The 17,951-nt window shown below is 39.3% G+C and overlaps 2 protein-coding genes across 6 annotated transcripts in view; one reads left to right on the top strand and one right to left on the bottom strand.

Moving 5' to 3' along the window:
- The window catches only part of ctnna2 (catenin (cadherin-associated protein), alpha 2), a 254,867-nt gene that overhangs the window by 124,394 nt on the left and 112,522 nt on the right, over positions 1-17,951 (top strand). The window lies entirely within an intron of this gene.
- Positions 16,145-17,951, bottom strand: part of lrrtm1 (leucine rich repeat transmembrane neuronal 1) — a 2,839-nt gene continuing 1,032 nt past the window's right edge. The window contains exon 1 of the mRNA XM_076091886.1: positions 16,145-17,951. This exon is cut by the window's right edge and continues 1,032 nt beyond it. Coding sequence (XP_075948001.1) covers positions 16,145-17,722 — 1,578 coding nt within the window. The 5' untranslated portion in view covers positions 17,723-17,951.

Below are 17,951 nucleotides of genomic sequence, written 5' to 3' on the forward strand. Positions count from 1 at the left end.
AAACATACTCGCATGACACTTCTACCCCACACATGCTAACTGCACCACAGTTGAGCCTCTGTGGTGTTGCCATTTAAGACTATAAGTAAGAAATGATCAGCAAATGTCTTGCAGCACATCGTATTAAAGACAACTTTGGTTTTCAAAGCCAGTAAACAAAGTGGGTCCTGCATCATGTTCTCAAGCAAGGTCTATCAGCTATAAATGATGCATGTGTATACGAGCATTTTGAATAAACTCAAGCTCAGTGGATATTATTCCACTGCATTGCAGAGAGTATTGCTGTTCCTATGGATGTGAAGGATGATGGTACCAGATCTGTCTCTTTCTTTCATTATTCTTTGTTGACTTGCTCTTTATGCATTTCTAAACTTACCTCAACCTGCTTCCATACACTAACTGCTGCAGGTGACTCTGTAAACATTAGGCATGCTCAACAAAAGACTTTTCACTTCACTTTTTCACTTTTGCCCTTTTTCAGCAGGTCCTTAAGGCCCAATGTGTGGGTGAGGCTGAGGCTGAGGCTGTCGGGATCTCTTACCGTTTGCAGAAATTATGCCTATGGAAGTTTGATGGGGGTTCACAAAACATAGATTTGTTTTATTTAGCGCCTCCCCACTGCCACCTACACTGAATTGGAGATGCATGTCTGTGTTTATATTTGTGTGTGTGTTGGTTACATGCCACAAACTAATTTCTTTACCAATTTATTTCAAAACAGGTTCACAGCGTAGCACTATCCCAGTCCGTTGCTATTTTTCTTGGCTTGCATAAGGAGTAACCTTGATCACATGCTGTTCCATTGTGAAAACATGCATATCCAGCAATGAAAGGTCCAGGGCCAGATGTTGCAATTAGAACTTCCTGTTTTGTAAGTGTAGCTTGGAGCATGTCATTATCCTCATTGACGATAGCTTTATAATACAGCTGGCTTGAACAGCAATACACAGCACAAGTTAACATGTACAGCATGTATGACAGCACCATACTAGCTCCCCACTGATAAACATGACTGTGTTTATACAGATATGTGTGAAAAATGAGGTCATGTTCATGGTGACAGGCAATACAAAAGATGGTGAAATTGCGGAAGATGCAATTTCATGGCATTGACTTGGAATGGTAAAAAGAGATAAAGCTGGTATTGAATGAACTCTTCCTCTATCAACTGTAATAAGAAAACAAAAGGAGTACGTCTGTCTGTGAGCTTGAGCGTTTGAGAAGAGAACTTCAAAGACCCTTGATGCTGTAGGAAATGCTGTCAACAGCGCCCATGGCCTTGGCCCTAAATGATGAATTGATCCTTTAACTGTGACCGGTGCCGCCTGTTTTCCTCAAACAATGGTACAGTGTCCGAGCCAGATGGGGATGTTGACTACATAATGGCAAGTGATGTATTATATGTTGAAAAGCATGGGGGAAACACGCTGCTTGCACCCATCCTCTGTGACATCTATGCTGAGGTCAAGATCATGACAATGTACTCCAATTGGTAGCCTTTTCAATAAGGCCTGGGGCGACACACTGCGGTTGACCCAGTAGGTCAGTAATTCCCTCTTTAGTGAATGGGTGCATTTAATCTCACTCTCCCAAACTATTGCTGGTTTTGTTCTTCAGTTATGCATGACACACACTGATGCAGTGTGTGGACAGTTCCATTCAAAACTGCAGTGTGAATTTGTGCCTATATCACCTCCAGGCTTAATTTGTTGAAAAAAAAAAAATGTAACTTTATTTCAATCGTTTGCTTGTTGCATTTTCTCCACAACACTGGAAATTTCAGACTGATAGTTTTATTACAAAAATGTTTTTTAATTTATTCATTGCATTATGTCCAGTGATTATTGAACAATATTGAAAATGAACTAGAAATAAATGAGTCTACAGTTAACATTAACATTTACTTTGCATAAAATAATGTTTTTGTCAGAGTAAACTTTCCAATATCGACTACATTAGACATTTTTTTGGTAAGTGATAAGAGCATACTATAGTCAATATTGATAATTTGTATACAATACAATATACTGTATTCTTCAAAAGGCAATCACATCTCTTGTCCAAAACCCTCGTTAACATCCCAATTTAGAATAAATTATTTGCCACAGCTGGAGATCTTGTCAATATGAACCCTGCTTGGAATTAAATGTTCAAAATGAGCTGGTACAACAGACACCCCCAGACCCATGAGCAGCTTGTCCTTTATCCAGACTTTTCCATATTTTTTTTTCCCATGTGGCCTACGTTTTTTCATTACAGCAAAAGAGGACAGGATATTAGTCTTCCTCAAGGGCCGGGGAGCGAACTGTTGGCTATAAGGAGATGATGGAGCAAGGGAGCCACGTAGCTTAGGCTGGGGTTGGGGGTGCTGGGTGAGTAACACTGAGCTATAGTTGGATTGGAAAATGGGGCTCAGCATGCTCCACTGTTAGAGGATTTAAAAAAAAAAGATATGAGGAAACAATGTTACTTACGCTATATTTCAGTGGATAGACCATTTTTAACCAACGATCAGTTCAGCATAGTCATGCAAAGTGAGGCTTATCGAGAATGTTTTCCCTCTTACGGTAAATAAAAACATGAAATCACCACAAGGTCATCTAACTCAAGCAAACAGAGGACTCTTTGTGTTCATGTTAACAAAGATACAAACAGAAAATAGCTAATTTGTTTCTACAGTACACATTAAAAATCACAGCAGAAAGTTTATTCTGAATTTGTCCTATTGTTTTAACACCATTAAATCACAATTTGCTATTCAATAGCTGCCAACACAAGGCAATACACAATTTAGTATGTAACTTATTTATAGGTCACTGTTCCTGTAGTAGAATGAAAAATATCTTTGTATGTATGTGTATGTAAAATGCATGAAAGGATTTAAAATGAAGAATGGAAGACAAATGCTCACAATAATGATCATTTATTAAATGATGTTCTTTAATAAAGTCTATTTTTGTGCAAAAAAGTAAATTAATATTGACTTTACACTGAAATATCCAGCACGATGGCAGTACAATTAAAAGTGTTATATTACCCTTTCAACTAAAGCCATAAGATTGATACTCCTTTGTCTAATCAACCAAATTAGTGATATTGTTTCTTATAAACAATATGCACTTTTATTATAAACTAACATACCAGACAATGGACAGTATTAGCAATCTTGAGGGCCAGAATTTCAGGGAAATTTGAACAACTTGCCAATAACAAGTGACGAAAATGACTTAGTTTTATTGCAGTGTCATAGAAAAGCAGAATAAGGTTATTTAAAATATGTAATCGTTTGAGTTCCTGAATGTCTTGAATCTATCTTTGAAACATCAGCAACATTATTGTCTCTTCCATCCATGATTGAATACTGTTTTTACCGGAGAGAGCAATGTGTATGCCTTTCATGCAATCGGGCTGACTGTTTATCCTCTCGTCCAATTGCATGTGGGATTTTGTGTGCGTGTGCTCTGTGGGGGATGGTGGACAACCTAAAAACCAAAAGCAGCCAGGGTGACCTAAATCAGTAGAGGTGATAACTCAGACAGATAGCTGGAGATTACCCAGGGATCAAGAGGCTCATTGGCCTCTCAAACAACAATGAATGGAGAGCATATCCCTTCTCACCACCCCCTACAGAGACCCTTATGGCTGCTCTGGACCAAAACACGCATGCCAGTATTCTCCATGAAAGAGATTTGTCACACGTCCCTCTAGTTGTTTCGTGAACAAATGAGCACCATGATAATGCTTAAGCGACAAAAACACTGTAAGCTCATTTTGTGACTATAAGACACTTTTGTTGTTGTTTGATGTCAATATTCGGTATGTATTGGTGCTTTTAATGTGACATGCTGAATTATAGAATTTATGGCTTAGCAAATACTGCCTGAACGAGGGATTTTTTTTTTTTTTTTAACAATCATTTAGTAAATGATTAAAGCTATTGAACAGCTCAGTTTAATGAAATGGCTTTTGTGATTTGATTTTGAGTCATGTGTGCCCACAAAGCCAGGAGTCTGTCTGTATGCGCATTGGTTGTGTGACTGCAGGGGGGTGCATGTGCTTCGATGAGATGGCCTAACCATTAATTCATGATTGATTGATGAGTCTCCTACACTGTGGCCAATAACAAGCCCCTCTTCTCTCAGTATGTCTGCGAGTGTGGGATGTGTCGGTGCGTGGGCTTGTGAAAGAGGGGCAAGAGAGGTTGCTCACTGATTACTTTGTGCTTCGCTTCATCCAAGGAAATAAAACCATTTGTTGAGAATATTTAGATACAGCTTTTCCATTCTCACCTTTAACTGAAAATGGTGCCAGAAAAGACGTCCTTGTTTTTTTTAATGGAAAGGAAGCAAAGTGAATACATATCCATAAAAACACACAATGCAAACAACAGGATTTGACTTGAGAGAACAACTCAATGTGTATCTTTATGTGTGCCACAGCATATATCACTCTAAAAAAACAGATTATCTTATAATCACCTATTTGCAACCAACTGGAATGACCTATTTTTGTCAATCCCTCGTACAAAGTGCACCATGGATCCCTTTAGTGCCATTCCTAACTATGTTTGAGATTGGAGCAGGGGGATGTTTGGTGTAGGTCCATGCTTGAATGTACAGTAAACTGTGAAGGGGGGAGGTGACTTACTCTAGGCGATGCTTGTTCCGGGGACCATCTGGTTGTTTTGGATTTTGGCATTGTTGACTCTCCGTCCTCCAAACCTTTAACTCTCTTTCAGTCTCTGTTGTTTCTTCCATCTCATGTCAGGGTTTACGATTACAGTTTCACTAATACATACAAAATGTTTTCTATATTTGTTTATTATAGCTTATTAAAAAGCATAAATACAAGAAAGAAGTGTGCTTAATGAATGTCTCGATAAAATGATCAGTCAAAATAATTAGGAAATGAAAATGGCAGCAAAGTGACAACAAACGATTTGAAAGAGCACACAGTGCTGCTCAGTCTGCCAGTCAACTCTTGAGAGCGCATATACACAGATTTGTAATATATCCAGGAAGGGATTTAGAAACAATTGTGGCCTGAGCATGCAAGACACGCAATATACTGTGAAACGTTCAGTTGCTTCCCTTTATCGATGTATAGGAGCTGAAGTCTTTGTAACAGAGGGACATGGATTCATATTGCTGCTTAAAAGGCAGTTATTCCCAAACTGTATAACTTAAGCTTGAGGGAGTTGAATGAAGCATCTGTTTTAAAGGCTTCTTATAAAGGAGTACGTATATTCATGTGCAGTAAGTCAGTGATTATTTTCACATGAGGGTTTCATTTTTTTTAAGCTTTAATTGTGTGAGTTATGCATTGAGGGTATACACCTAAAACAATATACTGTATATGTGTGTGTTTCAGCAACTCATAATGGCGAACAAATATATACAGTGTAGCACAAATTCTCAACCTTGGGGCCAGAATCTGTACAGAATACTTCCATACTTGAATTAATCTGAGCCAACAAGGAACATGGGGACTTAGATTGTATCCTGTCAATGCTTAATATGAACAGGTACAGGCACTATTCCAAGTCCACTTCCCATTTTTAGGTTTTTAAATATATATATATATATATATACAGCATAGATTGTTTTTAGAGCTGGTCGCAGTCTTTTTGTTTATAAATATCTGCATTAAATATAATTTTTTCATGAGATCTCATTCATTGCATCTAAACAGTTTTTTGTCTAAATGGTTGTCAGTTTGCCTGCACGTTTTGGATTCATTTTTGGAAACTTGAAATCTTGTTTTGCACTTCTGGTGGCATTAAACAGGACTCAACACTAAAAGCATGATTCTTAACTGCTTCAGCTCCTGCCGAGTCTTTGTTAAACGTCCCTTTGAGGCGTATGCATTACTGTAGGTTGTCCCATTTGGCATTTTAAGACAAATGGAGAGCTGTCGGTACACATACCTCATGGTATGTGTTTGAAGGTACTTGCCATTTTTCCTTCAAAATAATCCAAATATATTCGTAGGTTTGCAGGCATTGGACGTTCAAAGCATCAAAAGATTAAAGAGGACCATATGGCAGCTTTAAAAAGTTCTTAAAATGTCACAAAACTGATGCTATGAATCTATATTTTTTCTCCCTCTCTTGTACTTCCAAATACAATCGCACACACGGAGACACATGCACGGCCAGACTGGACCACATACGTTCTCATCAAATATCCTCCTATTGTCATTGCAGACCCATGGGTTTCATTAGTGCCAGCTTTAAAACAACAATTCTCATTCCCACTCCCACACTGTAGTCCCAAATGCCTTCAATGGAGGAGGAAACAACACTTGCCTGAAGGGTACGAGCATATGAAATTCCGCTAAAAAAATAATGTGATTTATTCTCTGCTCTCATTTGACTAGCTCAGGAGAAACACACTGTAATCTGATAAGCAATACCTTTTTTTTTTTGTTGCTATTTTAACAAATAGTCACATGGACTAGTTGTGTTGTTAGACCTGTGCTTATCCGAGGGAAGATTATGCATTTGCAATAAAAGCCAACTTCAGGACCAAACCTATTATTTCCATTCGAAACATTTAGGCACTGACTGAAAGGAAAGACTTCGGTAGCTGCAGTGAGCAGGCAGAGCAGGTGATCACAGTGGACTCCTTTTTGGCAGTGAGCTGCCTTTTTTAATTGTTTCACTGGATCTGAGGGGTTTTGAATGCTGCTTAAGCACCCAGGGCACCTCACTTTTATCCACCCAGCACACCTTGCATGTTTTTTTTAGAAATGCTCTGGGCACCCCAAGTTGAAAAAGTGTTCAGCTGTGTGCAGGAAAAAAAAATTGCCTACGTCACCACGGCTTTTTTTTCTCTGCGTCTAATCGAATGACAACAGAGGTGAGGCTTTCTTCTTCCACATCACAGCAATTCATGTAAAGAGGGGGACTGAAGCTATGGTTCCTGCCCAATGTTTCAGCATGACGGAAAGTCTCAACAATAGGCTTCTGATTTGCACTGTCGTGACTGATATACTGTGCAATTACAATTACATTTCCTGATGTAATAGCAAAGTAGTGGACAGTGGCTGAGTCTTTGGTTGCCTAGCAACAGTGTAAGGACACTTACAGGGCCGGTGCAGGTATCAAAAAAAAAATAAAGCAGCGCACTTCATTTTTCACGTATGTCCAAAAAGTGATTTAGTTTCTGTTACAGTATACCTGACATGTAGCTTTGTTGGTATGAGATGAAATGTGAAAGGTGAAATGAAGGACATAGAGTGAGGAGATTCAGCTAAATAATGGATTATTTAATACGCACATGTAGACAGCAGGGGGTTTCTTGTATGAGCATATACCTGCTTATGCTCCAGACTTTGTGCTGCGTGTTGGAAGTTGTCAGCATGCCTTTAGGGACGGCCTATCTAGGGCGATTAGACATTTTACCATCGGACAGGGAGGATGAGTTGGATCCTGGAATCACAGCCCAGGAGGCTGACTTATTCAGTATTCTGCCGATGTTTGATCCTGACCTTACTGTTACATGTCCTTGGTGCATGCAGAGCGCAGCAAATGCCTTTTTGGGGGATTGCATGCTCCAGCCCATTTTAATGTCCCTTTTCATTCTCAGCACACCATCACTAAGCCCCGCAGCAGGGGCTCAGAGCAACCATTTTGATTATGAGAATGATTGAATTAATGCTGCTGAAGTTGACACTTAATGGATTATGGTGGTCAGAATTGTTAAAACACATGAAGCAGATCTGTGTAAATACATTTGAAACGTCTTTATTTGTCACACTCCCCGGGGAATATGTTTTAAAGTCTAACCTTGCAAAGCCTAACTTATTGAAAATGAGGTCTGACACATATAAACAAGAAGCATTAGTTCAATCATAAGGTAGTGGATGTAATACGTAAAGAGTCCCTGGATTGATTCCACACTGTCAATGGCACACTGATGTAGCAAAGTTGTCAATTTGAAATGATTGTGGTTTTCTTGAGTTGATGATGACAGTTTATTGCAGCAAAATATTTGTAAATAATATATTATTTCAATCTGGAATACGCTGCTGCCCCCACGACTCAGAAGAAGAGAATGGATGGATGTTTTGATTTAGTAGAAACCATTTGATTAAGCAGATCTCACTTTAGCATGTTAGCACTATATGTCTCTTCATTATACTGTATATAAGTTAATTACACACAGTGACTGGAATTGTTTTTATTTTCAATTTTCTTCCAGTTTTTATATACTTGCTGTTTATAAAAAGTAAAAAATAACTAAATAAAAATAGTTGAGCAAATCTGCGCCCTTTTGTTGTTCCAGTATTTTTCTGACTATGACCTTTTCTTTCAACAAAGATACTTCAGTGGCCACCTCTATTTATGTTTCACTCAGCAGCTACACCACCCTCTACTTACCTGCCTTGAAAAATTGTTCAGTTCCATAACCTCTATTCAGTTCTTACAGGCAGAATAACTTCAGACCTGAATGCTTGCCATTGTTGACATACAGCAATGGTCAAAGCTGCAATCTGTTTTGTATCTCTTTTCTACTCCTTAAATTCGTGTTTCTTGTTGCTTGCCTTTGTATTTTTCTTTTCAAATGTCATTGAACATCGTGGCAGGAGGATTCTTTGCTTCATGTGCTGTACGTGTAACCTACTGTGTGTGTTTATATGCATTTCGTAGCACCTATTTCCTCTCTTTCTAAGTACTCTCACAGTTCAGTTGGCCATTTTGGCTCTATAAGGCAACCTTAACGTTTGCAAAGCAAAATGAAGAGTGAAGAAAAAGAACAAGGGCACAATCCTTTTTTTAACCACACCTATTTTACTCTAATGATTTAATGCGAATTATTATCTTTTGTCATTACTATACTTGCTGAGAAACTGGGGCCGATTGAAATTGGAACCGCATTAACTAAAAGCAATATTGCTGTCACAAAACATTAGCTTCAGTGATGTGAAAATGTGAATTGTAAATGTATTTCATTCAAAAGGTTATTAGGTTCATATATAAAAAAAAAAAAACGTATTGGGTTTTACAAAATAATCAGGAGAACCTGCTTGTACATGGAGGACCATTCTATCCAAAGCAGCCAAGAGGAAACATAATGGCATATTGACTGAAATGCAGCCTTATATTGCAAGGTTGACATTCACCATACATTTACTGTATATTCCACATCATTTAGTCTTAAAAAAATGTCTACTGAGTGGCAACAATGCCAAAACAAATCTGAATTTATTTGTTGAATTTAACAGGGATTGATTCTCTAAGCATTTAATCTATACAGGTCTACCTAATTAGCTCTTCTTGTTTTTTTTAAACCTATTTCACAGTGATATTTAAACATCGACATATATATCCAACCATCACCTCCAACATTGTACAAAATGTATATATATATATATATATACATATACATATATATATATACATATACATATATATATATATACATATATATATGCCTTTAGCTCAATGGTTTTGTAAACGGTGAACACGTTCTCTTTGCTCAGCTGACGCTTAGAGAATGGGGCAAACCCATTTATGCAGCCAATCTCACTGGCTACTGGAGAGATGCCAATCTGCCCTCTCAGATAGGCAAGAGAGAGGGAGCAAGGAGAGCGGGTAGATTAGCATTTATTCATCCCGACACTGATCAGATAAATGGGAAATGATAAATGCTGTCTTTTTTCACTTCGCTTAACCTGTGGAGACTTTTTATTCAAAAAGGAGCTTCTTCAGTCTTGTCTGTGCCGTGCCTTTGAAACGCTTAATCAAAGTGTTGTCTTGGATGCAGTTGTCCTGATGACTCATTTATCATAAGCGGTGAATAACTTGAGCGGATGTCTGTGTGCTGGGTAAAGGAGTAGACGCTCACCAACTTTGTTTTGAAATCCGTTTTATTCAATTTTATTCATTTTCCTTTTTGTTTGTTTAAGTTCTTTTAAAAGCTTTTGGTGACCGCATCTTGCACAGTGAATCTAAATGTCCATAAAGTGCTGCTTAATGAATTGCTATATTGCTAATCTTTGTATTGTTATAGATCTACACCAAATGCAGATGCACAGAATATTCATCTATATTAGAACGAGATGAAGCAAGTACTTTTTCTTTAACATTATAACGTGTTTGACTAGCCTTGTAAATTCAATCTTACGATCATATTTAACATCCCGATGGATGTAGTTTGATACTTTTTTTATTTGTATGTGTGTGCTTTCTCTCTCTGAACACACTCATTTACACAGTTTCCTTCCCATGCTTTCACCAAACTTTTCCATCACCACTCTTGTGCTGGTCAGTGCTGCAGAAAATATTTCCTCAAGCATATATAATAGGTACGGCTTCATTATTTAAATTATTTATTGTTTTTGAACAGAATACTCCCATATGCCGGCCCACATTCAAATGCAGGAATGGCAGCAATGCATTTTATTGATCACTATTTCCTTGTGTGGTTGCTGGAGCACAGTTTGTGTCTTTAGGCACCTACTTTGTAGGACTATTGAAACATGAGGAGTATAACTGGATTGGAAGAAATATATATCAAAACATGCAGGACCTACAAAATCCTAGGTGTAGAAAAATGTGTAAATGTATTTAAAAGTTGTAGCCAAAATGATCTTAGATTCGTTTTACATCCCATCAATTGCATCAGGGTCTATCTGTAAAGGTATGAATAACAGTAATGCATTAATAGAAAATCCTAAATGCAGTCCTGGATAAAGCTTTGTAGTTCAGCCACCATAATACTCTGAACATTAGGCGCTGACCCACATCTGGTCTTATATGGGTAACATGGCGCCTCAGCTGCAGGCCCAGCTGTTGCCATGTATTATCTCACTGACTATCCCTGATGTGAAATGTGAAATGCAAGACAAAACATTATCATGGGCTAATCCGACCGAGCAATGGCAAGAAAGTTATCTACAAAATACCCTCTAATAAAATAATAATCATTGTTATTATTGTTATAATAATGGGCACCAGTTTTCTGTTCCTCTCTCCCCATACTGACTCACTGTAATGAATATTCAGCTGCCAACCTTGCTCCAATTCTCCAACCAGTTTCACCGTCATCAGCCACCACTGCTCAGTGCCATATGTAGATATAAATAATGACTCCTCAGTGATTATTATTAATTCAGTGTTTGCTTGAGTATGGTGCATGCAAATGAAGCAGTGGGTGGAGAGGTCTATAGGTTGTCTGCAGAGTTAGCTTGAGTCATTAATTGATTCGTCTGTATTAGTAAAGCTATTATTTGTTGTATTTTCACAAGGTCTGGAAGTAAACTACAAGTTATTCTTAGCTTAGCATCACAAAAGGAGATCTCTCTCTCTCTCTCTCTCTCTATCTCTCTCTTGAGGCTAACAACAGGATTTTGTTCGTGGCTGTCATTGAATTCAGTGCAGTCATATTTTAAATTATTTCACATTCATAACAACAACAACAGCAGCAGTATTTGGAAGGAGGAAGAAGGCAATGTACAGCAAGAGAGAAAATGGTGTGTCAGAGGTTTTGGATTCAAAGATAATGTTGATGATGATTAGAATATTGATCCTGATCACCCACCTGTTATAAAAGAAGCAGTGGAAAGCCACCCACTCATTGTCATTAGTCATCACCGGCTCCTTTCAGCCTACTGCAGTACATGCTGCCACCCATGATTTAGCTCTCCATCCAGTTATGAGGGGGCGGTACGCGTTTATTATGCAGCACAGTCCTCGTCCCAATGAGATGGCAGAATGTTGCCCGATCGATACCCCTCACAGGAAGCCAGGTTAATTCATTTTTTCAGGATTTGTTTGCGTCTCTGAGGGCCCCCCCCTCGCTGCAGGTTGTGATGCAAGCTATTTTCCCCAGAGATCTGCAGAGTGATGTTTTGTCACTGCCGCACACATGCACCACTGCACAAAGGCAGAGGTACAGTATGTGCAGGCACACAGGCATACAAATGCTTACACCATTTTTGTTTATTGTATTCCACTGTTGTTTTTATGTTGATGATAGTGAAGTTACATTGTGTTTAATTGGATCTCAGCTAGCACCTACCTGTTCAGTTTGAGTCTGCAGGGTGTCTCCATTGTTAGTGTTTGGCCTTTATATCTGACCGCCGCCTCATGTACACAATGCTCTGCCTTTTGCCCCCCCCCCCCCCCCCCTGAATTGAATCTTTGAGTCAGTAACTCTACTTTTATAAACGTCTTTCGTTTGTGACTTCTCATCTCGGCATTGCACTCATAACACTGTCGTCCCAGACACCATGGTTTCCAGATCTTGTTGGGCTTATTTACAACCAAACGCACACAAACGTAACTGCATGTGCACAAATCAGATACACCACGTGCTCAGTTTTGCACACATAAGGCTACAGGCCAATAGTGTCAGACCTGTTAGCATGTGCATTGTACATAAAACCCCTGTACATCCTCTGGCTGGCAGACAGCTGCGGCTCTGAAAAGTACAGAACAAATGTAACGCTTGCTTGCCCAACTGCTCTTAAAAGAGGCAGAATCTCACACTTCTTCTGACTCAACAGAGATCTGATTAGTGTAAGACACTCTAAATCAATTCTGGATTTACATATAAATAAAACATATCATCCTCATCCATCAGTTTACATTTGAAAATGTGAAGGAGAGACGAATATATGTATTTGTTATCACTATGATCATTTTGGTCACCACTCATCTTTATTGATTTTTACTGAGCATCATCAATCAAGGTATTTATAATGGATGCTGTCTGCCAGCGCATATCTCCCCAGAGGGAATTATCACCCCAAGCTCAGGTCAAGCAGAGATTTGATCTATTGTCAGGTAGATGAATGGATGTTTTTCTCCACAGCTACTGTGTTTTATGGGCACAGACAAGAGAGAGGGAGAAAGAAGGATGGTAAAGGTGAATAGAGATAAGTCTAAAGTAGTCTAACGTCAGCCCTTAGGACTCAAAGCTTTTAAAATATTCAGAGCTATTCTCCATCACCTTTTGCCCTGGTTGCTTGTTCAAGAAAGGATTGAAATGAAATCAATAGCGGTGCCAGTGCTGGCCTCTCCAGGCATCATCCAATATTTATACAAATGAAGCTTCTCAACCTCAAATGGTACTCATATGGTACCCAGCAGTTTTGTTAAAGGGGCTGTAAAGGACTCTAAGGGGGTTAAAATTGCAGACAGGACGTACATATAATAAAATACCTACCGTACTCACTACAGTCAATTGCATTCACATGATATGACAGGTTATGATTAACAGCTATGTTGAGTCTTAAAGTAGGATGCCCTTGGTATCATAAATACTAAATGGAACATAAATGTCACCTGGCAACTTTAAGCTATCATCCCGCCCTAAAATAACTCCTCTTAAAAAAACACACACAGTGTTTTGTTATTTGAGCACTGCATGCATTGCGTGCAGACTATTCATTTAGTTGTTTCCCAGAGATACTCAACTTGTTAACAGCCAAAACAAACATGAAAGTACATTGTGGGTATATGGCTCACACTGCACCTTTATTTTGAATCCTACATAGGCCAATGCCTCAGACATTGCTTGAATGGTAATTCCTGGAAAAGGGTCCCTTTACTGTCACGGACCACTGAGGGCAGTTTCTGATGAAAACGCATCATTCAGCGCAATTTGGCATGGATGTGTGTGAAGACAAACTACTTGAACACAATTGTGAGCAGAAATACGTACAAATATATAGACGTTAAAGTTGTGAAAACTGATTGATGAATTCCATGTTGGATGTTTTTAAAGAAATTTTGTAGTATTTTTTTTTTAAGAGTAGGTTTTATGTCTCCCAATGGATTTATATTCTATAACATAAAACGCATGTTTACTGCCGCTTGCATTTTTTAAAGAATGGACTAAGAAAATAGTTTTAATTTACTGCACTCAAGTGCAAAACACTGAATTCCCAGCATATTCATATTAATAAGGATGATTAGTCTGAGATGGGATTTTACCTGAGAGAAATCCTACGAGCTGTGGAAGGAAAGGAAAGTAATTTGTATATCCTGTGCCTCACTCTGTAGGTCCCTTCAGCATTTGACAATCTGTGATTACAAGAATTAACAAATTGAATCGCTTATTTTTTAGAGCTTGCAATTTTGTCCAATGCCAGCGATATTTCCACAAAATACTGTAAACATGCTGGCCCGTTTTAACAATTACTGCCTTTTTAGACAGACAATATTTTATTTATTATTTCTATATAAATATATTGAATCCTCAACCCCAGCAAAAAAAAAAGTTTAAAAAAAATGGCATACACATTGTTGCTTCAGGGACATTTGCACTTCTTCACGCTATATCATCCACACGTTCCGCCATTTTAGAACTCACCAAACGATCTCTAACCCAACCAATTCTTACCTGTTCTGACCCTTTGTTGCATATTGTGCAAAGAACACCAGAACACCAACTACACGCACAATGTTGCTGATAACTTTGAAAATAACTTTTTACTCTTTACAGAACTAATTGTGTAATGATTGTCAGTGATTTCTTAAACATTTTTATTCCTGCTGACTTACAAGTTGTAAACATTATCTTAATTTATCGCAAAATAACACAAAAATGATGCAGATTGATGCATTGAATCTTTTTCAGAAAAGCCGCTGCAAATTCAGTATACTGATGTTTCCTTAGCTGTGGAGGTTTGCAGAGTATGGTGCACAATAGGTAAAATGCAGCCACAGTATGATAAAATGCACACTAGAGAGCAGTCTGTTCCCTCTTTCCCGCAGTAGTTGTGATCCCCCGTCTCCCTCTCACCTCCCCCCTTCTCACACAACATATACTGTTCATGTCAAAGAACCCAGGAAACACAACATCTGTCAGTGCACTAATTTACACAATGAACACCAGAGGAAGAAGGATATATATACACCTCAGAATGACCTTGTATTCAACAAACATTTTACATCACATGAAAACACAGTGAAAAACATTGTATGTGCAAATCTTTTTTTAAGCTGCTGGATAAATTCTTCAATGATTGTGATACAATTGGAAATTGTATTTTGATTTCAGTTTGCATGGTTTAGATGATTGTTGCCTTTAGTGTGCTTGATTCAGTGAAAGGAGGCATCGCTCCTCTGTGAAATCCAAAGAGTGAGAGGCAATAAGAGAAGCATAGCTTTAGATCTTTGACACTCTGCTTTCTTTACTTGGATGGTGCACAGATAGTGATGTAATAATATGGAAATAGGCTTGCCAATTGAAATGTGATAGATCAGTTGAATCTATTCTCAGATAGGCAATGTGAAGGGGGAAATCAACTGCACTGATAGCGAGCCAACACATCGAATGATAAAACAACAAATATGAGAGTTAAAACAGAGAAGAGATCTAAAAGACCATGGATTTTACATTGGAGATGAGATGCAGATATCCCTCTGCCCCCCTTTTTTCCGTATTTCATTTTTTTGGTTGGATACACTGCAGAGACATATCTCTCCTGTCCATTAGCGTAAAGACTGCGTCTATTGTCATCCATCCTTTCTGACAGGCTTCTCACGTACAAATGACTTTACTGTGAATAGCAATTCATTTATTTAAACATTTTTTTGTAGTTTACAAAAGAAATAGATTATCTTTTATAACTTTTTATCAACACTTGCAGTTCTTTTTTTAACATATTTTACACAGACTTTTATTTTACATTTTTAATCCAACTTAAACATTTTTTTATATATTTTAAATGCTTGTCAAATATTGTGTTTACCATAATACAAATGGTTGTTTTTTTTAATTTTTTCATCTTTTGTGTGTCCCCAGTTTCTTTTCAAACAATAATTAAATGTCCTGAAGTAGAAAGACACATTAAAGCTCAAATATCCACCCATGAGAGAAAAGCCTCAGTGCCCACAATGTATTCCTCTCTGGTTTACTGTAGAACATCAACAGGTCCAAGAGTCAGGTGGCCATTATGCCCGGTGGCCTCAAATATGCAGTAGATAGCAGTAGCAGTAAATCCACTGCAAAACAGTCAGCCGCATAAAGCACACTCCTCCATATCACAGTGAGATGCTGTGTAAAAAGAGTCAGTAAAGATCCATTTATTCCTCCTGTCCCACAGTATCCCCCTCCCAAGTGTATCCAAAAAGGGGTTTACTGTATTTCCAGATAATCACAGGTAAAGACGTATTCACAACGCATGGTCACACCTCACATTCCCGAGATGGTTGCTGTTGGCAAGTGCAAGAGCCATATTCATTGATGATTACCAGAGCTCCCTCAATGTGGTTAGGTTTATAGTCAACATAGTACTCCGGTGTAGAAATGGCAGCCATCTGCTGCATGCTTTGCTTTTGCTTCTGCTTACGGCGCTGGCTGCTGAAGCACTGCCTCAGTTGTCTTATTCCTGCTGGAAAGCACTTCCATGCCACATACAGCATGAGCACAATGATGAGCAAGGAAAATATGATTGCCATGGTGCCAGTCACCACCTTGTGGATCTGCATGGTGCTTTCCAGGTCATCATGGCCCACTGTGACGGTGAAAGAACTGGTGACCACTTCGCTACCCTCACCCTCATAAGGGTTAGGGGTAAATGGGCCGAGGACAACAGAACCACCCTGGGCCAGATCCCTTGTAGAGGCGTACAGGCCTGCTGTAGTTACCTCCATTGGGGGATCCTCACAGAGCTGAAACGCATATACAGCATCCAACACGTCCTCGCCCTGTGCGGTGTCGGGGCTTGAACACAGCAGGGAATTGTCACGCTGGCCTCGGAAGGCACTCAGCCAAGAGGCCAAAGCACACACGTTACGACTGCACTCCCAGTCATTCCCTGCCAGGGTAATGCTGTCCAGAGATGACCAAGAATCCAGGATGCGCTGGTCCACAGAGGTCAACCGATTGGAATCTAGCATCAGCACCTTGAGGTTGGGTGCGCTCTCGAAAACATGTGGTTCCATGTACTCTATTTCATTGGCTGAGAGGTCAATCTTCTCTAAAAAATGCCATGTCCAGTCCAGTGTATTGACAACAACAGTAGCACGATTGTTGTGCATGTACAGTGTACGTAAGGAGATGAGGCGAGGGAAGTGGGCCAGGTTGACTTTAACCAGTTCGTTGTGCTCAAGATGCAACTCAGTCAACTTGAAGAGGCCAGCGAAGGAGTTTCTTGCTAGGCTCTGCAGTTGGTTGTATCCCAAGTCCAGAAACTGCATGCTCCGGCAGTCTTGAAAAATCCGCACTGGCACAAATTTTAAAACATTGTAGCGCAAATGCAAATTGGTGAGCTTTCTAAGGCCGTGGAACAGGTCAGGCTCTAGTGCCTGCAGCCTGTTGTATGAGAGGTCCAGGATACGCAGGTTTGGGAGGGGCCTAAAGGTGCCATTTGGCAGACTGTCAATCCGGTTGCTGCTGAGGTCTAACTCCTTCACCCGTCTCAGCCTGTCAAATGCACCCTCCTCCACAATGTCAATGTTGTTGTGATCTAGGTAGAGCCAGGTGAGCTGTGACAGACCAACCAGTTGGCCTTCACGCAGCTCGGTCAAGTTGTTCTCTCTCATGGACAGGCCCATGGCGCTGCTCAGATTGCGGGGAATGTCTGTGAGGTTGAGCCCCTCGCAGTACAGCAGCTTGCTGTCGCAGCGGCACAGCCTTGGACAAACCCCCTCTACCAAGGGAACCGTTCTTAGAAGAAACCCCAATAAACACAGTAGCAACCCAGGGGGCTTCTTCAGTGGCCACTTTAAGTACAGTCCAATTAGAAGGAAATCCATTAGCATAAATATCCAGAGATGTCTCTGAGAAAATGTCCATTGAACCACTCTGGATATTGTTTTTGCAGCGATCACATCATATTTAATCAATCTAATAATCTGTTTTGTTCCAATTTTGTATTCTAGCTGTAGACGGAGATATTATACTTATTTTACTTTGTCAACCGAGAGAATCTTTGTCGAAAAATGCAAAAGCATAGAGGGCAAGTCTCCTTGCTTATGTCAGAAATCAAGC

The sequence above is a fragment of the Anarhichas minor genome, unplaced genomic scaffold (genome assembly GCF_050575085.1).
Source record: "Anarhichas minor isolate MPS153535 unplaced genomic scaffold, ASM5057508v1 ptg000014l, whole genome shotgun sequence".
NCBI classification, from domain to species: Eukaryota; Metazoa; Chordata; class Actinopteri; order Perciformes; family Anarhichadidae; genus Anarhichas; species Anarhichas minor.